We start from the raw sequence: 23622 nt of genomic DNA on the forward strand, positions 1-23622 counted from the left end.
CCGACAGGGAGTTATGTAGGTGGTTTTCTGAGTTAGGCTGGGATAGGGTTCATATGTACCTGCCCAGGAGGCATTTTCCCAATTCCTGGCAAAAACAAAATCCGGACATGCCTTTGGCTCTTTTACATCGGATATTGGAGGGATTACTGTATATGAGTGGGTTGGACTGGTCGTGCAGGTCAGATCACTGACGAAAAGATGGACGAGGCATAATGACAGGGCAGAACCCTGAGGAACACCACAACTAAAAACAGGAACAGTGATCATCAACAGTATCAACTATATAATGACCAGTATGGAAGCTAAAGATTAAGGCACAGACAGGACAGAATCCACAAGAGGGAGGTCTGGAAATTAAACATTCATGCCAGACTTGGATGAAAGCCTCTGAATTGTCAAATGCAGTGGCAAAGGTTTCACCAAAGGCCCGAAAAGAGGATGACCAAGAACTGTAAAGGAAGATGAAAAGAAATTCAGTGGGGCATTCTCAGCAGAACCCATACTGGCACTCAGAAAGAAGGCTGTGAGAGGAATGAGGCTACAAAATCTTCCTATGAAGGATACAGCCAAAGACAAGATACTGAAGCAAATGGGCGATAGTTTGAGGGCTGAAAGCAATCACCCTTCTTCATGAAAGGCTGCATGAGGGAAAACTTCCAGCATGAAGGAAAGGTATACTGTAAGTTGACAAAAGCCAGAGAGTTTATCTAAGTAAGGCATCAGCACTGAAGCACATTTCTTGAGAACAACGAAAGGGACTCCATCAGGGCCAAACACCCTATTAATATTGAAACAGTGAGGACAGCAAATGCATCTTTTGGTGAGGGAAGGTGATGGGAGGTAGCACAAGATACTGAAGCAAATGGGTGTTAGTTTGAGGGCTGAAAGCAATCACCTTCTTCATGAAAGGCTGCATGAGATCAAACTTCTGGCATGAAGGAAAGGTATACTGTAAGTTGACAAAAGCCAGAGAGTTTATCAAAGTAAGGCATCAGCACTGAAGCACATTTCTTGAGAACAACAAAAGGAACTCCATCAGGCCCAAACACCTTATTAATATTGAAACAGTGAGGACAGCAAATGCATCTTTTGGTGAGGGAAGGTGTTGGGAGGTAGCATCATACTCATCCAGAGCAGAGTCTGAGATATTTGGGCAGTTCCATCCATACATGAAACTGCCACAGAACCATCAGAGCAAAAATGAGAAGGGAAGAAGGGAAGAAATAGTCACCTGAGAGTTTTTTTGAACAGGTTAAAGAAGGAGCAGGAAGGACTAAAAAAGGAGAGTTCAGAGAACCTGAAATGAATTTTTTTGTTTGAATTAACACAATTCCAGGCAGGAACACACACAGCATGTTATTCAAGGATCAATCAGTACTAATATCCTCTGAAAGCCAGTTCCTTACTGTGCACAGCATTGGAATGGGCATGGCTGAATCAAGGACTTTTTTGCATTTGTCTGGCCAGAGGGTACAAGGAAGGAATATATGTCACCATCCTCAAGAGTATAATCTCTGCAATGCACAAAGCACGCTTGAATGGCTCTTGGTCATGGAAGCAATAACCATTCCAAGAAAATCAAAGACTATCAAAAGTCTTCCAATTCACAGTGCCAAAATGACACAGACATCAGTTCTTTATGTTAAAGCTTACGAATATCCTCCTCCTCTACTACCCAGGTCTCACTACCATACAGCTTCACACTCCTAACATATGCTGCATACAATGACCAATTAGCACAGACGAAGAGCCCTCTCAATGTCAGGAGAGGCAACAGCACCCTGAACTTCCTCTAACCTCTCATTACCCTAGCCACAGTGCCAGCTCCAGCCCCACCTCCACCACACAGCATGTCCCCCAAGTTGCAAAACTCCTCCATATGCTGAACAGGATCTCCAGCAACGACAATTCTTTCATGCCCATCAATCCCTACATGCTCTCACAAACAGACCACACACACAATATCAGCATTATTTCACAGCCAGCCTCTAATACCACAACATCTCTTTATGCACCAACTTATCACAAACACAGCAAAAGATGGAGTTACTTCCCACACCCTTATGGCAAACTGCACAGGGTCAAACTCCCTCTGCTTTGCTGATCAGCCTTGGTCTGTCTGGCTGAGCAGACCCATCAACCATAGGCAAGTAACTACCCCTGTAGAGCCATCCCATGCAGCAAATCATGTTCCTCTGTGGCAGAGAGCGCCTTGCTGCAGCAAGGAACTGGGAAGTGTGGAGGCTTCACTCCAGGAGGGAGAACACACTTGCATCTCCATCCAGGTAACAGGGGTATGGGGAGGCGGTGGCTGAATCAGTAGAGAGGCAGCTTGCAGTCCTGATGGACCCAGGTTTGAATCCCGCCTGGGGCAGGGAACGGTTTAAGGATTTGAATTTCATAAGAAGCAGACTTTCCTGATCTACCAGATGACCCGCCGACATGTCGTAAAAATACCCCGCTAATACCAATACACCAGTCCTGTATGAGACAGCCCTAGCATGTATTCAATATGGATGGTGGGTGTTAGTGTTGAACTGGTGACATGTGGAGGTGTAGGAGAACTACTGGGCCTTGGGATAGGCTACTGCCCCTGAGACATAGGCCCTGAAGCCTATGCCCAGAGTCAGGAGGGAAAAAAAAAAAAAAAAGTTCCATGTCACCCAGTTATTTGGCAATATGGTTACCACCCAGCAGTGTAAATGGTTTCCTGGGTCACAGAAAACCATTTGGCTTGTCATGCAGTGTACTGCCACCTGAGGTGGAAAAAATAATAATAAAGTGACAAGAAGGAAAGGAGAAACAGGATATGAGGAGGGCAGCCAAAGAAAAAGAAGATGAAGATGCAGGACAAGGTAGCTGGCTGCCACCACCTATCACCTGGTAAAGGAGTTTAACCCATAAACAGCAGCTTACCTGAACAGAGAATGTAGCTCTGAATGAGACATACCTGAGATCTATTAAAATTTAATTTCCCACACTTTATTTGAAGGAATACTTCGTCCAGCTAAAGTATGATACACAGTGATCTAGAAATATGCATACCCATGTTTCAGTATGCCTTCTTCTATCTCATACCCCCGAAAACTGATCTCTGATAAAGCAATAAATATATACCAGTATTTTTTTCCTGATAATTTCTTACGTTCAGAACATTGCAATGATACTACTGCAAACCCCCCTGGCCCCTCACGGGGCCTGAGAACCTGGGAGTGGCTTCAGTCGCCCGGGCAAGTGCCACGTCTCTCAACACAAGACACACAACAACATCGTTTTTTTTACACCGAGAAATGACTCTCCAGTGGTCATTTCTCAAAGACTTCTTCTAGCCGGTGACATTGAAAGCAATCCAGGACCCATCAACAAATACACATCTCCAACATGCTCAAAACTCATCAATTCGAGTCAACAGACAAAGAGTTCAGTTCAGTGCAGTTCCTGCAAGAACTGGACCCATTTCACCTGCACAACATTTGCACCCAAAGAACATTACACAAACACCTGGACCTGCTCCTTATACTCCTTCTTCCCACCCTCTAACCCCCCCCTCACCAGCCCCTCTCTCACTCACTCCACATCTCCTCAGCCTAACCCACCAATCCTTCCCACACCACCAAATCCCCCAACCCCTCCCATTCCACCTCAATCTAATCCACCCCAACCTTTATCACTGTCACAACCTTCTCCTATCCCTTCTCCTCCACCCACACCCCCCACTTCCACCCCGTGCTGCAGCACCAACAGACAGCATACACACAATATTAGCATTCTTCAAATAAACATAGATGGAACAAACACCAAAAAACAAGAACTAAAACAAATCATCACACAACAAAATATACCCATTCCCAACTTACAAGAAACAAAACTATGCTAACACAAAAAACACCTATATTCGTAACTTCACCATCATCAGACAAGACCAAGCCGACAGCGGTGGTAGTGGACTCATCACCCTGGTAAACCAATCCATCAACTCTTCAAGTACTAGTGCACACACAAAATCACTTCTCCCCCCACATGACACCAAAACAGAAATACATTCAATTAAAACACGCACTGGCAACAAATCACACATAACAATCGCCAATACATACATTCCCCCCGTCATCCCCCACAGTACCACACAATTATTCTCCTCATATACACCACATCACTAACATACCCAAAATCAACCTGGGTGGTGATTTTGATGTCAAGGTGTCACCTTGGCATGTCAACAACCCAGACACAGACAGAGGACTGGTACTTCAATCCCTAACAGATAATCTTTTCATCCTCAACAGTCTCCATCACCATACCCTTACCCCACACCAAACCCTCTTCCTACCATCATCCCCAGTCATCACTTTTTGCTCCCTAAACTTTGGCCACACATCCTGGAAAGTGGTCAAAACCCTTGGCTCTGACCACCTCCCAATCATCACTACCAAAACCAGAATCACCCCAGCTGGCCACAGACACAGACACACACAGACACACAGACACACAGACACACACACACACACACACACACACTAATTAGGAGAGAGCCAACTGGGAGGCCCTCACAACTGAAACAGAACAACACTATGAAATATTAACCTGCCGTATGCCAGTGCCGTTTTAAAACGGTTTAAAATAAAAAAATTCACTGTGACTGCATTTTTCAAGATTTGCAGGTAAACATTGGCAGGGATGTAAGGTAACTGTTCCTCTGCCGTCCCCCAGGCTATCAAGGCCCTACTCTCACTCGATCCCCCCCTCACGCTCACTCTGCCTCACTCTGCCTGTGTGCCTCACCCAGTTCTGTACATAGTGAAGGCATTATGTAAATATTTTCATGTAAGTGTAAGTTGTAAATATTTTCTTGTAAGTGTAAGGACTATATAGTGAAGTCAAGTTGTAAATACCTTCTTGGAAGTGCCAAGACTGTATGTAATTAAGTCAGGTTGTACCTATCTTCAAGTAAGTGTAAGATAATGCATTCACAGTGAGAAAGACATCCAAATTGTGATAGATTTTGAAGTAATAAGTAATCAGAAAAGAGTACTGAACATTGTTAAACCTTCCCAGCATAAATACCTGAGTATATCTTACACAGGAAACGGCTTTCTCTCACGTACGTGGTGAGCGCGAGAGAGCAGCTATACCTGTACACGAGTAAGCAGGACTCATTAAAACCTGTTTCTGAGCCTTGGTGAGCATTTTAATGGCGAAATTAGTTGTTTCCACAACAAAATCTATCATTTTAGCCCCCCCCCCAAAAAAAAAAGTCGAAAAATGGCCGGCACTAGGGTGACCCCTAGGGCTAAAAACAGCCGGCACGCGGCGGGTTAAACAGTACACCTATCACAAATATCAACACCGCTGGGCAAACTTTCAATACAATTATTCAAAATGCAGACGAAATACACGTTCCTAGAGGCAACAGAAAGAGACATACCGCCAACTTCACACCAGAAATTCAAGGTCTCATCAGTCAACGCGACACACTGCAACACTCCCCAGCACCCTATACATAAGACACTGCACAACAAATACATGCACTCAACACTCAAATAAACAATATCAGAGCAGCAAACACTAAATTGGAATACAGTAAGCCTTTTAAGACCTGGATGCCCAAGTCTCAGTCACCCCAAGTCTCGCACATTTTGGGCTTGGGTCTTGGGGGGGGGGGGAGGCATGTTTTCCATGCAGCGATGAACAGCAGTGTTTTGGTGCATAGTTTCTCCAACGTCTGGCAGAGCGCCCCTGCCTCCTCCCCATTTCCCGCCTACCTACCATTGTGACTGCACACTAGTCACCATGGCCACCCACGTGCTTGCTTTTGTGGTGGTGCCCTACTTGCTGCAGGCCCTGCTGTTCCTCTGCTGCCTGTTGCTCAAGTGTGTGACGATGGCCCTGATACCCAAGACGAGGAAACGAGTGGTTCTGACTCTTGAGAAGGAGAGGGAGATATTGAATATGGTGGACGGGGGATGGTCAACCTCCCGTATCCTCTGAGAATTCAACCTGGCCAGTTCTACCTTGTTCGATATCAAGAAATCCCTGGACAAACTCACTCAGTACATGCCTGATTTCGCATCAGAGACCAAACGCAGTGTTCAGAGGAAGATTATGTACCCTCCCAGGTTTGCAGAAATCGACCGCTCCATAATGATTTGGTATTGTGAATAACGTGCTGCTGGTGTGCTGGTGCGTGGTACAGAGCTGAAGACTGCTGCTGAAAAGTTTGCAATGCTACACAACACCCCAGACTTCAAAGCATCCGAAGGGTGGCTCTTCACTTTCAAGTTACGACATGGACTTACCAACCACAAGGCCCATGGCAAAGCTTTGGACGCCAACAAGGACGAAGTAGAAGAGTTTCGACAGAAGGTGAAGAGCTTGATCGACAGGGAGGGCCTCACTTGCGGTCAAGTCTACAATGCTGACGAAACTGGTCTTTTCTATCGTTTGCCACTCACAAACACCCTAGCAGAGGAGACAGAGAAGTGTGTGCCTGGACACAAGCTCTCCAAGCAGTGAATATCTGCTTTGTGTTGGGCCAATGCTAATGGCATGCACCAGCTCAAGCCTGTGCAAAGCAGTCTCGGTGCCTTCATGGGTTGATTATGTCCTTCCTGTTGTTTGGTACCATTCTGTGAAAGCCTGGTTCACAGCGAAGACCTTCAAAGATTGGTTTCACCAGCACTTCATCAAAGAGGTCATCCACTATCAGACAAACATATTGGTAATCCCACGTGACCAGGTAAAGTCTCTCCTTCTCTTGGACAATGTACCTGTGCATCTGTCCAACAAGGAGTTGGTGGCTGAGAATGGCTGCATTAGGTGCTTGTTTCTGCCGCCTAACACTACTGCTCTCATCCAACCAATGGACCAAGGAGTGATCGTGGCAACAAAGAGGTTGTACCATTGGAAGTTCCTGGACAAGGTGATTGGTGTTCTCAAGGACGAGAAGGAGTGCAGGGAGGAACGGGACATGCGAGGCCAGCGGACTGTGGAAAACCTTTGCTGCTACAACCTCAAGTCAGCCATCTACAACTGGGCCAGTGCATGGAGTGAAGTCTCTATCAAGACTCTGGAAAGTGGCTGGTCTTGTCTGCTTCTCGGAGCCCGTGATCCCCATTGTGCCCAGCCCTGGCTCCATGCCAATGCCTCATGAAGACATGCCTTCCACCTCCCAGCCACAGCCCAGCAAATCAGCCAAGGTGGAGTCTCCACTCGACAAGAGTTTGCGGCTATCTTCAGAGTTGTCTGCAGTGGGTAGTCCACCATGTCCCAGCAATGCGCCCCTTGGCCACCTGCAACACCTACTCTCGGATACAGCGAATAAACAACAAAAACTCACCGCTGGACCACATGGGAATTTACAGTGTTGTGAAGTGTTAAGAACAAAATGTGCAGTGTTGAGAAATTAGAATTCAGAGTGCCAAGGATTAAAGTGCAACAATGGTGAGTTTCAAGTGCAGCGCAAGTAGAAAAAGAATGTGCAGTGTTAAGGAATTAGAATTCAGAGTGCAAAAGATTAAGTGCAGTGCAACACTGGATTACTGCACGTGCTTCAGGTGCACCTTCGTACTGTCAGAGTCTGAGAGAAGGCAGGTTAATCTTCACGATGGCCACGGACATGTTGTAAGTACCCTGTACCCTGCTAAATATTTTCCATACTCACATCTAATTCCTCATTCTCTGGTTCCTTTTATTTCATGGTTTCTGTCCGTTATTTGTGTGAATAGGGTCTTAAACAGGTGCTCTGCAGGTCCGGTAGGGAGTTATTTAGGTGGTTTTCAAAGTAAGGTTGTGTTAAGGTCCATAAGTTCCTGTCCAGGGGGCATTTTCCCAAGTCCTGGACAAATCCAAGTCCTGGACATGCCCTTGGCTCTATTACATCACATCTTGGAGCGATTACTGTAATTATCTTCAAACATTTGTACCTACAAACTCTACAAAACACCAAACAGAATCACATTCTCCAGCAGAAACACTACACAATAACACACTGCCATCACATCAACAGACACCATACCCTCAAACAAACAAAAACCAAACACTCTCATCAATCACATTTCACACGTCAGTCATCTACACCACCACTGCAACGATCAACGTGTCATCCGACAAAAGAGACAGTTCCCCACAGACCCAGACTTCGCATGTTTCACTTTCAACCAGAAAAAAGTACATCATTAGCAACCACAAGAACTCATCTGCCTTTGGCCCAGACAACATAAGCAACATACACCTTAAACATCTTGGACCACAAAGCATACAAGAACTCACCAACACATCAAACTACAGCTACTCACACAACAAAACACCCAACACCTGGAAGCATGGTACTATCATCAATACCCCCCAAACCCAACAAAGACCCCATGCTGCCTTCCTCACACCGCCTAATCACATTCCTCTGTACCTCCTTCAAAGTCACTGAACAACTAGCATTACAATTAGTAACACCTCACATCCTCCTAGCTCCATTAAAAGTTAGCCCAATTTCAGTAAATGGGCAAAGCTGTCAGCTACTCCCCATTCAAGCCATGAAATTCTTACTCCACCTCATACGGACACCTTTCCACAATTACATGCTTTACAGTACCTGTTAATTTGGGCCAGCCTGATGACTCACATCTCTGGATAAAAACAGCATTGCTAGATCCATGTCACTGACTCATACAAAATCCTTCCAGCCAACCAACTTAATCCCGTCAGTTCTTTAGTCTCATCAAGCTCCATACTTTGCTTTCTCATTCATTTATTTACCATATCTGTCCATTTTCCTTTTGGCCTACCAAGTCTCATCCCACCTTCAGACTCACTCAGGTACACCATTTTTCCCACCCTGTTCACACCCATTCTCTTCATGTGACCATACCTTCTAGGCGTACACTTTTCAGCTCTGGTGTTAAGCATACACTGTTCAGCTCTGGTGTCCGCAGACTTTCTTACTTCCAGCTCAAGCTGTATTTAAACTCACTAAATAATTGGCTAAGATAAAACAGTGACTGCTTCATCCACCAGATCAACCACTACCCTCTTTACTCCAGACAGACATGATTCTCACACTCACCCATGTTTCCCTCTTTAACCAACAAATCCCACAGGAAGGACACCCCATAATTACAGGTCTTCCTTTAACAAACCTGTATACATTCTTTTCTTATTACTTAACCCCTCCCCCCCGCCATGCACCATAAATTTTCTGTAAGTTTGTGGGACATGATCAGTGAAAATGCCACGAGGGCAGCCTGGACCCGACTACAAAGGAAAACATTCCCATGGATGTTATTTGCCCTAGAAACTGGTTATATAGTACTGGTATAAATTGTATACCATAATTCTTACTGATGTTTATACAATATGATAAGGTAATAAAAATGCACAAACCTGATGAGTAAAAGTACAGTCAAAGTACTGTAATGCAGTGAGATTGATGTTGTTCCACAGCGAAAATAACTTCCAACACCCTACTGCAATATTTTACCCACACCACGCAAGAGCTATGCATAGGTCTATATGCAGAATTTCATGAGCTGTCACTTGTCTTTGGAATTTTGATAAAACCAATAGTTTTTTAGTAAATCGCAATAAAACCCCCCCCCCCCCCCCCCAAAAAAAAAAAAAAAGAGAGAGAGAAAGCCAACTATTGTTTCTGAGATTGTTGGCCTTGAAACAGAAACCCTCCCCTATGACATACCAAAGATAGACGCACTTCACGCAAAAATTTATTTTTTGGTGAATATTTTTTGTCCAAAATTGCCTAATTGGCATCCCTTCAGACCAACACTGATAATGATGCAAAGTGAGTCATCTGTTACTCCTCAGCCTAACACCATTTTGACTCATTTTACGTCAATGTGTGCAGAAGGGTTAAGTGAAGTCAGTGCACAGACATCTCATAAACTCGATGCCTTGACAGCACTTAGAAGCACTACTTTGGAAAACACCACATGGTGGTCAGAAAGTACACTCCCCCAAGAACTGACAGGATGATGGTATTCAATTTATACCAATACTGTATAACCAATTTTGGGGGCAAAAAAAAGTCCATAGGAATGTTTTCCTTTGTACATGGGTCCAGGCTGCCTTCATGGCATTTTCTCTGATCATGTCTCACAAAATTACAGAAAACTTATGGTGCTTGAAGGGGTAAAATAATAAGAAAAGAATGTATATGTCAGAAGTAAGGCCTGTAATTACGGGGTGTCTTTCCTGTGGGAGTTGTTGGTTAAAGAGGCAAAGATGGGTGAGTGTGAGATTCATGTCTGTCTGGAGTGAAGTGCGTAATGGTTGATCTGGTGGATGAAGCAGTCACTGTTTTATCTTAGCCAATTATCTAGTGAGTTTAAATACAACTTGAGCTGGAAGTAAGAAAGTCTGCGGACACCAGTGCTGAACAGTGTACGCTTAACACCAGAGCTGAAAAGTGTGCGCTTAAAAGGTATGGTCACATGAAGAGAATGGGTGTGAACAGGGTGGGAAAAAGGGTGTACCTGAGTGAGTCTGAAGGTGGGATGAGACTTGGCAGGCCAAGAGGAAAATGAACAGATATGGTAAATACAGACATCCCTTAACATTCGCGGTTTTAACATTCACGGTTCTGAATATCTGCGAATGACTACAGAAAAAAAAAATTTTCTCACTGAACTCTGCTGGTACTGTAACATTATCCCAGGCATAGTTCGTGGCTGTTTTAGTACAGTAATGGCATTATCCAGTGAATGAAATAAACTGTAACACTCCTCATTTTGAAGGGAGCTGGGATGAACACAGTTGTCAGAAGAGGCCATGCAGTAGTACACTATTCATTATTTTCAAGTTTTAGTATTCTTGTATTAAATAAAGTAGTTGTTTAGTGTTCTTTTGTGGTAGGTGGGGGCGCTCACCATCCACTCACTCGATGTAGTGCTGCTCTCAGGTGTCTGCACTTTCCTCTCGATCCTTCTTTCCTTCCGTTCTCTTCTGTCATTCCTTCATTCTTTCCTTGTCCTTCTGCCTGTGGGTGACTTGACACTCCCTCTTCTGTCTTTCTTTCCTTCATTCTTTCCACTTCCTTCAGCCTGTGGGTGACTCTACACTGAGTGACAAGCCTAATGGTTTCCTGTGCACCAGGAAACCATTTACTACGCTGGGTGGTAACCATATAACCAAATTTTGGCGCCTGGTGGTTTAGTGGGTAATTATTGCGCTCCAATCGTACTGAGCCAGTGAAGGTTTATATCCAAGGAGTGGTTGGGGTTGATTGCTCATGTAATGCCACTCAGGGATGAGTGAGGCTGGCCACTCTCATCTTAAATGTCAGGACCAACTGCCTAGCCCCTGGGTCCTACGCTCCTCATGGGGCAATGTGGGATTGGAAGATGGATGGATGAATGGATGGTTGTGTTCTTGTATTAAATAAAGTGATTGTAAACATGCACATAGGGTTTTTCTTTAGTTATTTAAGGAAATGGGGGGTCCAGAGGTGTTTTTAAGGGGAGGCAGCAGATATCCACAGATTTTTAACATTAGCGGAGGTCTCTGTTACCTAACCCTCCCGAATGTTAAGGGATGACTGTAAATGAATGAGAAAGCAAAGTATGGAGCTTGATGAGACTAAAGAACTGACAGGATTAAACTGGCTGGAAGAATTTTGTATGAGTCAATAACACAGATCTAGCAATGCTGTTTTTATCCAGAGATGTGAATCATCAGGCTGACCCAAACTAGCAGGTACCGGAAAGCATGTAATTGTGGAAAGGTGGCCATATGAAGTGTAGTAAGAATTTCATGGCTTGAATGGAGAGTAGCTGACAGCTTTGCCCATTTACTGTAATTGGGCTAACTATTAATAGTTTTCCATCTATCAGGCTTTTTCTTGCTCTCTTAACCCTATCTCACCCTATCCTTAGGTGTGAATAAAAACGATGACATCAAGGTAGCAATTTTGTGTGGCAGAGGTGGCAGTGGCAGTGGTATTCAACAGCATTACAGCACAGAAAAAAATCATTGCAGTACACACCAAGAGTTCATGTCACAAAGTATCTTTAACACCATGGCATAGTGTCTTTGTCCAAAGGTGTAACAGATATGACATGGAAATGAAAGGCAAAAGGGAAACAATAATAAGTGGCTCTTGGTTAAACTCACTTAAGTGCTGCATGTCCTGTCTTCAGTTTCTTTGTAGCAGGTGACTCCTGATGCTGAAGAGAGACACTTACAGTATCCTCTGCTGGTGAGACTATCTTCTCTGGTAGGATGTAACCAGGCGTCGGGTCATGTCGCAGGAGATCGCCCTGTCCCAACTGACTATGCTCACCTAGACAACACATGCCACACACATGTCCCGGCCTAGAAGAAAGGAACAGTGGACACATTAGGGTAAGTCAGATTCAACAGTTGCCACACTGACACAGTTCATGAGTCCAGCAACTACTAAAGTCAGAATCCCAGTTTCAGTTTAGTTCAGTCAGAGGATGGAAGAGCAAGTATAAAATCTCACTTATGTACAGTTGCTCAAAAAATTATGACAGAGTTTCAGATTCCTTTGATCACTCTGCACTGCCAGGCACTTCATAAAAACTTAGTTAATTCCTCTGGTAAGCAATTGTCCAGCCTCAACAACCCCCCAGAATGCAAAAACATGCCCATTTTTCGACTTTCTCAAAGGTTTAAAGTTTTATGCCCAATTTATAGAGCTTGAATTTACACACATGAAAAGGCAAACCCCACCAGTTACCGAGCTATGGCTCACCAAATTTCATAATGGTTACCCAGTTTGCGGTCCGTGCAAAAAATACACCGCTCACACTCTTTTCTTCTCAAAAATACATAAAAGAATCACCAAAATCAATATTTTTTGGTGTGCACAGATGTTATAAACCATTGTTAAGTGCTTAGAAAAAAATAAAATGGTCATAACCCCCCCCCCCAAAAAAAATATGATAAATGGTAAAAATTACCCTCCCCTCCTCTTCCCTCCCCATACCTCCCTTCCCCTCCGAGCTGTCAAATCTAGCTCAAGAAAATAAAATTTCTTGGCAAAATAGCCTAAATTATTTTTACTTACTTTTCCTGCCAGTTGAGATGAAACTATAAACAAGTGATAAGGAGTGTTCAGACACATAAAATGTACAAAGAAATACATGAGAATGAAGAAAATATGCTATAATCTCTAACACGTACACAATTATATCCACAGGCAGGTAAAGCAGGCAGGTAACAAGGATTCCCCTTCCCCCCCCCCCAAAAAAAAAGCATAAAGTAATTGTGGTGTGCGTGTCTATATGCAAAGTCACCAATCAAGCACAATTAATTATTCAAAACACGCACCATAAAGTGTAAAAATCACACAAAATATTCGAGGCCCAGGGAGAAGTGGGACCTCATACTTGGGGGTGGAAGGTGGTAAAGCCAGAAGGGGGTGCATAGGGATGGAGGGATGGGAGGAGACCACCACAAGACACAAAGGAAGGGCCCCAGTGGAGTACAGGGACGTGGAAGGAGGGTCAGGGGGATATACCCTCCCCCCAGATGACTTAGGGGGTGGGATCCACATCAGAGGGGTGGAGGGTGAATGAGGAGGGTGTGGGAGGGGTGGTGGTGGTGGTTAGAAAGGAGGGAGGTAAGGTAGTAACAACGTAGTGGGGTGGAGGGTTGCAGCAAGAAGGATGTGGGAGGTACATTTCCCGCCCTCTGGGTACAGGCCTGGATCCTCCCTCCCGCAAGTGCAACACTTAGTTCTGATTGGTCAGAAGCCATCTATGCCACAGCCAGGGTGGAGCAAGCTGCTGCCAGTTTTTTGTGGGAGTTGCACAATCGACGTTCCTCGTCCATTTAAAACATTGTGAAAAAACGTTGATCATCGAGCTAAGTAATTTAGGGGCTAACATACAGTTATTGTTGCAGCTGTGCGACCCTAGTCTGCCTGATCGAGAAGATCCATCAACCGCAGGCAAGTAACTGCCCCTGCAGGGCCGTACTGTGCAGCGAACTGATGTTCCTATGTGGCTAACAGCACTTTGCCAGTGAGGTGTGAAGACTAGTGTGGTCTGGCTCCTTCATGGACACTACACTTGCATCTCTCCACCCAGTTAAAAGGGTCACCATAGTAGGTTCCACATCACCCTATTATTTGGCTATAAGGTTACCACCCAGTAAACAAAGGCACCAAAGCAGGCTCCACATCCCTTCATTATTTGACTATTTGGTTCCCACTCAGCGTTGTATATGGTATCTTGAGTTACAGGAAATCATTTGACTTGTCACTCAACACCGTAGTGCCGCCTGAAGTGGAAAGAAGAGTGACAGGAAGGATGGGAGAAATAGACAGGAAGGTAGACACAGAATAAGAATAATACATGTGAAAAAAGTAAGCAGCACTATATCAAGTGAGTATATGGTGGGCACACCATCTGCCCACTGCCAGTTAATGTAAAGTAAAAATTCTGGAGAGGAGAAAGTGTGGGAGAATGGGAGTATGGATGGGGTAGATGTGCAGGAGTAGGTGAGAATGAGAGGGCAAAGGAAGGAGTATGTATAGTTGTGAGTAAAAGATGGAAGAGGAGCATAAGACAGTATGGATCAGTTGGATCAAGGATTGTGTGGGTAAAGTTGAAAGTTGGAATACAAATGTGGGCGATTGTGTGTGTGTATGCGCCAACGCAAGATCGTGCTAGAAGAGTGAGAGAAGAGTTCTGGACATATGTAGAAGTGTGCATCGAAAAGTTTGGAAGGAATGACAGAGTGTTTTTGATTGGTGATATGAATGGTAAAGTTGGGAATGTGAAGGTGGATGGAATAGTTGGTGAGTGGGGTGTGCCTGCTGAGATAGATGAGAATGGGAGTGCGTTAGTGGACATTTGTGCTGGGAGGGGGTTGGTGATAGCCAATACCCTCTTCAGGCATAAAATGATCCACAGGTATACATGGCGAGTGAAGAGAAGGGTGGGTGGTGAACTGAATGAAAGGAAGGCAATGATTGATTATGTGTGTGTGGATGAAAGGATGCGAAGATGTATATTGGATGCAAGAGTTTATAGAGGTTCGGGGAGTGGACTTTCTGACCACTACTTGGTGGTGGCCAGAATTAAAGTTCAAGTAAGATGGAGGAATAGAAGAAGGGAAAGACGAGAGGAAGGAGTAGTTGCAAGGAAAGTGGAAAGGTTACAAGAGGATGAGAAAAAGGCAGAGTATAAGAGAGAAGTGGAGGAACGATTGGGCAAATATGAATTGGAGCAGATGGGGGACGTGGAAGGTGTGTGTAGTATATTTACAGAAGAAATATGTGCAGCATGTGATGTGGTGTGTGGAAGGAAGAGAAGACGGAGGGGGGTGCAAGGAACAGCGTGGTGGACTGAAGAGGTGAAACGGGCTGTGGCACAAAAGAAGAAAGCATACAATGAATGGATGAGAAATAGGGGCGTGGAAGAGGTTGAGAGGCGGAAGAGAGAGTTATATGTAGAAAGAAAGAGAGAGGTGAAAAGATTAGTAAGAGAGAGTAAGAAGAGAGTGGATGAGGAATTTGGAAGGAATTTGAGTGTAAAGTGGAGGGACTGTAAGAAAATGTTCTGGAAAGAGGTGAAAAGAGTAAGACAGGGTGGAAGTGAAGTTAGCAGGGGAGTGAAAGATAAAAATGGTAGATTACTAGTGGAGAAGGGAGAAAAAGTGAGCAGATGGAGAGAACACTTTAAGGAATTGTTGAACGTAGAGGATGGAAGTAATGCGAGTATAAGTGGCTGGGGAATGCCTGGAAGAAGAAGGGAGGTGAGAAGACAGGAAGAAATCAGTAGGACAGAAGTTGTGGAAGCAATGAAGAAAGTTAAATCAGGGAAAGCCCCAGGAAATTGATGGAGTGTGTGGTGAAATGCTGAAGCATGGGGGAGAGATAGTAGTAGAATGGATGTGGAAGATGTGCAGATTGGCCTGGGAGGAAGGTAGAGTCCCGGAGGATTGGAAGTCAGGTATAATTATTCCCTTGTACAAAGGAAAAGGGGAAAAAGAAGTGTGTGGTAATCATAGGGGCATTTGTCTTCTTAGTATAATAGGAAAAGTGTATGGTAGGATACTTATTGACAGAGTTAGAGAAAGAACAGAGAAATTAGTTGGAGAAGAACAGGGAGGCTTTAGGAAGGGAAGAGGTTGTGTAGATCAGATATTCATTCTCAGATCTTTAGTGGAAAAGTTTCTAGAGAAGGGAAAGAAGTTGTATGCGGATTTCATGGATTTGGAGAAAGCATATGACAGGGTGGATAGACTAGGATTGTGGAAAGTGTTAAGAATATATGGAGTAGAGGGGAAGTTGTTGAATGCTGTGAAGAGTATGTACGATGGTGCGAAGGCTGCAGTGCGTGTGGATGGTGAACTAAGTGAATTTTTCTCTTTGAAAGTTGGGTTGAAACAGGGATGTGTCATGTCTCCATGGTTGTTCAATCTGTACATGGATGGGGTAATAAAAGAGGTACAAGGTAGGGTAGTGGATGTTGGAGTGGCCCTGGTGAGAGAGGATAGTGTTTGGAAACTCCCTGTACTGTTGTTTGCAGATGATACTGTGTTGTTGAGTGAAGACGAAGGGGAGCTGCAAGGCTTGGTGGATGAGTTTGAGAGAGTGTGTAAGAAACGGAATCTAAAGGTGAATGTAGGGAAGAGTAAAGTGATGGTCTTTGAGAGAGGTGAAGTCAGTGAATGTACTGCAAGGTTGAATGGTGAGGAATTGGAAAATGTGAGTATGTTTAAGTACTTGGGTAGTGTGATGAGTAAGGATGGAGGTTTGGAGGGTGAAGTGCTTGAAAGGGTACAGCAGGGAAGAAAGGTTGCTGGTTCTTTGAAAGAAGTGATAAGAAACAGGGAAGTGAGCATGGAAGTGAAAAAGTTACTACATGACAGTATTGTGATACCAACTCTTAACGTATGGAAGTGAAGCTTGGACGTTGTTGGAAGGACACAAGTCAAGAGTGAGAGCAGTGGAAATGAGTTATTTGAGAGGAGCCTGTGGAGTCACATGGAGAGACAGGCTGACGAATGAGGATATAAAGGAGCGTTGTGGTGTTGATGTGGATGTGATAGGAAGCGTTATGAGGAACACACTGAGGTGGTTTGGCCATGTGGAGAGGATGGAGGGTGAAAGACTGACAAAGAGAGTGTATGTGAGTGAGGTGGAGGGGGAAAGAGGGAGGGGGAGGCCGAGGATGAGATGGAGGGATGGGGTGGAGAGGTATATGATAGAGGGGGGTGTGAGTTGGGAGCAGGGGAGTGAAATGGTGGGGGACAGGGCGACTTGGAGGCGATTTGTTTGTGGCCACCCCAAACAGGATTGAGGCGTCTGGCAATAGATAGATAGAAAAATTCTGTATCAATCAAAGGCCAAGGGCCAGACACTGGATCTGCTGGCTCCAAACCTTCCTTGTCCCAGTCAAACTCCTCATTCAACAACCGGTTATAATGCTCTCTCCATGCATCTTTAATATCCTCACTGTTCACCACTACCCTTCCTTCATCATTCTTCACACACTGCTCACCTATAATATCCCGATTATCCCTCTTCATCCGACCAGCCACCCTAAATATCATATTTTTCCTTTCCCCATGATTTAGGTTATCAAGTATTAGTCTCAGTGACTCAGACTTTGCCCTGTATACCTCTCTTCTAGCCCTCTGCTTGGCAGCCAAATATTCCTCTGTGCTACCACCCTTCTTCCATTCCCGGAAAAGCCTTCTTTTCTCCTTAACTGCAGCTTCTACACCCTCATCCCACCACCAAGTTACTTTATGTCTTGGTGGTCCTCTTGTCCAACCACATGTTACATCAGTAACTCTCAAGAAATTGTTCTTGAGGGCTCTGTACTGTTCATTAACGCCTCTGTCTACAGTTCCCTGTTCAGCCACTACTCTCCTCAACTCACTATAGAAGGAATCCCTTACTACTTGGTTTTTCAGCTTCCATATTTTCCTCCTAGGTACTATCACGATCCAAAGTTTCTTTACTCCCCTGAGTGGAGGAAGGTCGAAGCCAATGTTGAAGAAATCATGGGCCACCGAACACAGGCCAGTTCATAATGGAGGGGTTCACTAACCTGAAGCTTAGGATAATAAGAATCATCCGGATGAAACACACGAGCCTATTTATGAATCACAGTATCATGAACCACACGAGCCTATTTACAAATCATGGTATCATGAACCACACGAGCCTATTTATGAATCATGGTATCATGAACCACACGAGCCTATTTATGAATCACGGTATCATGAACCACACGAGCCTATTTATGAATCATGGTATCATGAACCATTATTAGTCTTGTATACTGGCAGTGTCCAATCATCTGGTCTTGCTACAACCTTGGCTTCGACCTTCTTCCACTCAGGGGGGAAAAGAAACTTTGGAGCATTATAGTACATAAGTCCTCTTTTTCATCCCTTGTTCTTTAAGAACCATATCACAAATCATAGTTTGTGCTGCTGCACACACTCCTCACTTCCTATAACTTTAACATCCCTCACTAACCTCCTATCAGCCCTCCTAACCAGAAAATGGACCAGAAAATAATCTATCTGACTGCTATTTCCCCCAGACTCATACGTAATTAACCTACTGTCTCTTTTCCTAAAATATGTGTTGCACACAATCATGTCCATTGCCTCCCCAAACTCGAGTATCCTTTCCCCTTCTGCATTCCTTATACCATACGCACATCCCCCATGCACTTCTTCATAACCTTGCGCTGCTTCACCTACATGACCATTTAAGTCCACTCCCAAAGTCACTATCTCATCATCCCGCATACCACCCACTACACGTATTAAATCATCCCAAAATCTATCTTTCTCTGCTACATCCAATCCTGCCTGTGGAGCATATGCCAATATAATCGCAGCTATCTTTCTACCCAACAGAATTTTCAATACCAATATCTTATCGCTAACTCTCAAAACATTCATAACATATTCCACCCATTTCTCCGCAACCATCACACCAACACCTCCATATCCGTCTGTCCCCCCATGCCAAAACAACTTATTGCAACAGTCCTTCCCAACAATCTTTCTGGCTGATCCACCCCTGTACCGGACTTCCTGCAAACATGCCACATCCACCCATCTCCTACTGAATGCCTCAACGACTTTCCCTGCTCTTCCCCTCAAACTTCCCACATTCCATGAACCCACCCTCATCCCCTTGGGTGATTTACTGTCCTCAGGCTTGTTTTGAAACCCATTTTGTTTTGTCATCTTCAGTATTAATAAAGGGGGGATAGACATAGCACAAGCCCCACTCACTGCACAGTCCCAGGTCCAGGCAATGGATCTGGGACCCCTTGCCCACCAGCTTACCAGTGGCTGTGGTAGTGGCCTCGGGGCACCCTGCCAGGACAGCTGCAGGGACACCCTCCAAGCGAGCCTTGGCACTGCAACTATCCCGCCATTATACACCCACTGATAGGACAGCCTCCTGGGGCGCTACTCCCAGGTTCTTGCCCCTATCTATTGGGCAGAAGTGGCAGCCTGGGCACCGCAATGCCCTGTACCCTCTAGCACAGGCCCGAGCCCCATCTCGCCCTGGACCCATGATCTATGCTGGCGTAACCCCCGCCACTAGGTAGCGGGGGCAAAGTTTTCTGGCCGCATGCCCTTGCTGGTGCCAACCCCTGTAACGTAGTGGGATACGTTGTGTGAAATGTAAAGTGCATGTGGTGTAGTGCATAGATAGTTAGAGGAAATGTTTGGGAGAGTATGCTGGTCTACTCTCCATGTTACTGTCACACTGAAAAGGTCAGCAAAAGGGGGATGATTAGATAGCTAGTGAAACAGGAGCTCCAGCTCTTCCTATCACCAGCATTCCCATTCCCCTAGGGAGTACTGCCTTGTTCGGCCTGTGCTACGGCCTCCTCCTAACCATTATTATGATAAATTGCTTTGTGATGGGTTTTCACTTGACTCAACTCATACCAAGGCATTAATGTATGCAGTTTTAACTAAAATATCAGTAGCGTACAGCATACCCTTGTTATCCAGTGGCATTATGCTTTTGGAAAATGGACTGGATAACAAATTAATGGATACTGGGATAATTGTAACAGGTTCAATGGGGTTATGTTTGAGACAAAGGGGCACAAAAAAAAAAAAAAAAAAAAAAAAAAATCTATCTATCTATTGCCACCTGCCTTCATCCCATAAGGGGTGGCCACAAACAAATCACCTCCATTTTGCCCTGTCCCCTGCCAGTTTGCTGCATTCACTCTAGCTCACACACTCCCTCTCTCATATACATCTCTACTCCATACCTTCCTCTCATCTTTGGTCTCCCCCTCCTCTCCCCTTCTCCACCTCACTCACATACACTCTCCTCATTCGTCTCACTCTCCACCCTCTCCAAGTGGCCGAACCACCTCAATGTATTTTTCCTAACGCTTTCTATTACATCCACTTCCACACCACAACACTCCTTCACTCCTCATTTATCAATCAGTCTATCCATGTAACTCTGCATGCTCCTCTCAAATAACTCATTTTCACTGCTCTCACTCTTGACTTGTGCCCTTCCAACATGGTCTAATCCTCACATCTATACATTAGAGTTGGTATCACTATACCATCATGCAGTGACTTTTTTACTTCCATGATCACTTCCCAATTTCTAATCACTGCTTTCAAAGAACAAGCACAAAGAGAGAGAGAGAGAGGTGAGGGGGGGTAGGCAGCAAAGCTGTTCAAAAGAGTGATGGGAACTAGGGAACTCGTGCAGAAGCATTAAAATGGATTTCTGCATTTGTAAACATTGTCAACCATCTTGGCTCCAACAGGTGACAGTTGGCTTGCATGTGTGTTGGCACAAATGGTGGGCTTCTCATCTGCACCTTCACCATTATAGCAGGAGAAATGTATCAAATACAGTTCACACATACCCCGATATCCAGCAATCTTGTGTATCAGTGAGTGTGTTCAGTCAACGAGTATGTCAGATATTGAAGCAGTTTTCCCTATAAGATACTGAAGAAAAGCCTGAGATGAGTTCCAGACCCGAACCCAAACTCTCATATCCCTTACTCAATCAATAGAGACTGACACAGAAATACCATAGGTAATGTATTCATAAACAATGCTGTTGCTAAAAAATAGCACATCAAACATCACATGCATGAGGGTAGAGTGGTGGGACATGTGGTGTCGAACTGCTTTAGGGCAACTAAACAGCCAAGCAGGCTGCTGGTAGTGTGCCAAGTGGGGGTGGAGGAGGGCAGGGGGATGTGGAGGGGGACAAGCAGAGGTGGGTGAGGGAGAATGGGGGAACAGACAAGGAAACAAGCCCAACTGCCCTACTATCCCCCCCCCCCCATCTGTCACTCATTCACCACTCTCATTCACTCTCTCTCTTTTACCACTTTCACTCACTCACCATTCTCACTCACACACACACATACACATATGGGAGACAAGAAGGTGGGGGAGGGTGGGTGGATGGAGAGGGAGACAACCAGGAGTGGTGGAAGGCAGGGGGACAGGGAGGGAGACATGCTTGGCAGTGTTGAGTGTGGTGGGGGATGAAGGAGAGACCAGATGGAGGGTTGGGGAATACAGAGGATGGGGGGCTGGCAGAAGGACCAGGAGAGCCTTGTTTCAAACCTAGGGAGAAGCAGGGTGTCAGACTTGCGAGGCGACAGATATGCGAAATGTTCCGATTGTGGAATGTTCCCCTATTTCTTGTGTTCGGTCTAGCGAAGCACCGGTCATCAATGTGCCGGATAATGGAATATGGGTGAAAAGGGAAATGGTCCTCACTTATTTCACATTACAGGTATAGTGATTTATCAATTACCAGGAGACTGGATAATGGGTGAGCTGTATCACCCTCCACTAACTCAGCCAAGAAATTTTTGTTTCCTAAGCAATGTCATCAACAAAAGGAGTCTAATGAACTACATACCATCTGTCTGGGTAAGATGGAGTGATACACATGTCATCCTGAGCATAAGCCTCATCATCCAGTGGAAGGGGGGAGTCCTCACCCCCAACCCCTCCTCGTTCCTCCAGGGACACACTGTGAGTAAGGCGCCTCCCTCCCCGACCTCGTCTGACAAAAAAATTTTTTGGTATACTTTAATAAATTTAAATGTTCAACATTATTATGTATCACCTTATTCAAATTTACAATTATTTCAAAGGGGTGTAAAAATTATAGAAATAAAAAGGGTAAACACAAAATATGATACCCTATCCCAGTAACTGGGACTTCAATAATTTACTCACCCTTTCTTATTCCTAGCTCCATCCCACAAGTTATACATTAAAAGTGGCTTCACCTCACTGCTGTAAATCTGTTTCATCATCCTTCTACTCCACATGCATTTCGGCTAATCAAACCATAGTAAAATATTTTTTCATAAAGACGCATTTACATTCCCACCATACAATATTTACAAATTCATTTCCATATGAAATTCAAAAGCAATCCACTTCAACCACCACCATTCATAATTTCTCCATTCACATGAAACAGCAGTAGCAAGCAGACATGGAGTAATAGTAATATGTAATAGTGGGGGATGTCACCATCCACTCACTCGATGTAGTGCAGCTCATGGATGTTTGCCCTTTCCTCTTCTCCATCCTTCTTTCCTTCCATCCTCCTCTGTCTTTCTTTCCTTCATTCTTTCCTCGTCCTTCTGCCTACAGTTGACTTTACACTCCCCTCTTCTGATTTACTTTCCTTCATTCTTTCCTGTTTCTTCTGCCTGTGGGTGACTCTACACTGAGTGACATGCCAAATGATTTCTTGTACACCAGGAAACCACTTACTATGCTGGGTGGTAATCATATAACCAAATTTTGGTGCCTGGTGGTTTAGTGGGTAATTACAGTACTCCAATCAGATTGAGCCGGTGAAGGTTAATATCCAAGGAATGGTTGGGGTTTATTGCTCACGTAATGCCACTCAGAGATGAGTGAGACTGGTCACTCCCATCTTAAATGTCAGGACCAACTTGCCTAGCCCCGGGCTCCTACACTCCTTGTGGGGCAACATAGGATTGGATGATGAATAAAAACAAAAATAAAATAAAAGTCCTCCAATCTGACCACCAATAATCCGAATATCCCAGTACTTCGAATTTTTCAAGGTGAAATTTTTTGAAATTTTCTGGGCTTTTTCGAATTTTTCTGGGCTTTACCTAAGGATTTATCTGGACTGGACCTTACTCTTGGACTTGGATGCACATGCCTGCAGCTATTCAGCTACACATCTATGCATTTCCAGTGTTGAAAACAATAACCCATACCATTCTAAGCATTTATTTAGCGATCATGTAGATATTTCTAACGTTTTCAAAGGTCCCTCCCAATAGCTGAAAAAAAAAAAATAATAATAATAAAAAAAACTTTAGACAGGGATGCGCTCCATAAAAAGTGGTTGGATAACAAACTGGTCAAATAACGAACCTATTTTTTCCATAAGGTTGTTAAGAAATAGGGAAGTTATGTTCCTGACCACCTTCGTCATTCAAAAAATATTAAATAAAGATGGAAAAAATACTGGTAAATATGAACAAAAGTGACACAAGGATCTGACCTGTTTTCTTATAGACCTATATTCTCAAGGAAAATTATTTTAGTACTACTTACATCTCAGATGATTGTCATTTGATTTTCAAAAAAAAAAAA

At 44.4% G+C, this 23622-nt stretch overlaps 1 protein-coding gene across 1 annotated transcript in view; it reads right to left on the reverse strand.

Moving 5' to 3' along the window:
* The window catches only part of LOC145412518 (uncharacterized), a 491890-nt gene that overhangs the window by 411873 nt on the left and 56395 nt on the right, over positions 1–23622 (reverse strand). The window contains exons 5-6 of the mRNA XM_080282412.1: positions 21890–22036; positions 12118–12318 (exon numbers count right to left, since the gene is read on the reverse strand). Coding sequence (XP_080138538.1) covers positions 12118–12318; positions 21890–22036 — 348 coding nt within the window. The remainder of the gene's footprint in view (positions 1–12117; positions 12319–21889; positions 22037–23622) is intronic.

The sequence above is a fragment of the Coenobita brevimanus genome, chromosome 93, assembly GCF_032717465.1.
Source record: "Coenobita brevimanus isolate Jiangsu-jjx chromosome 93, ASM3271746v2, whole genome shotgun sequence".
Taxonomy (NCBI): Eukaryota; Metazoa; Arthropoda; class Malacostraca; order Decapoda; family Coenobitidae; genus Coenobita; species Coenobita brevimanus.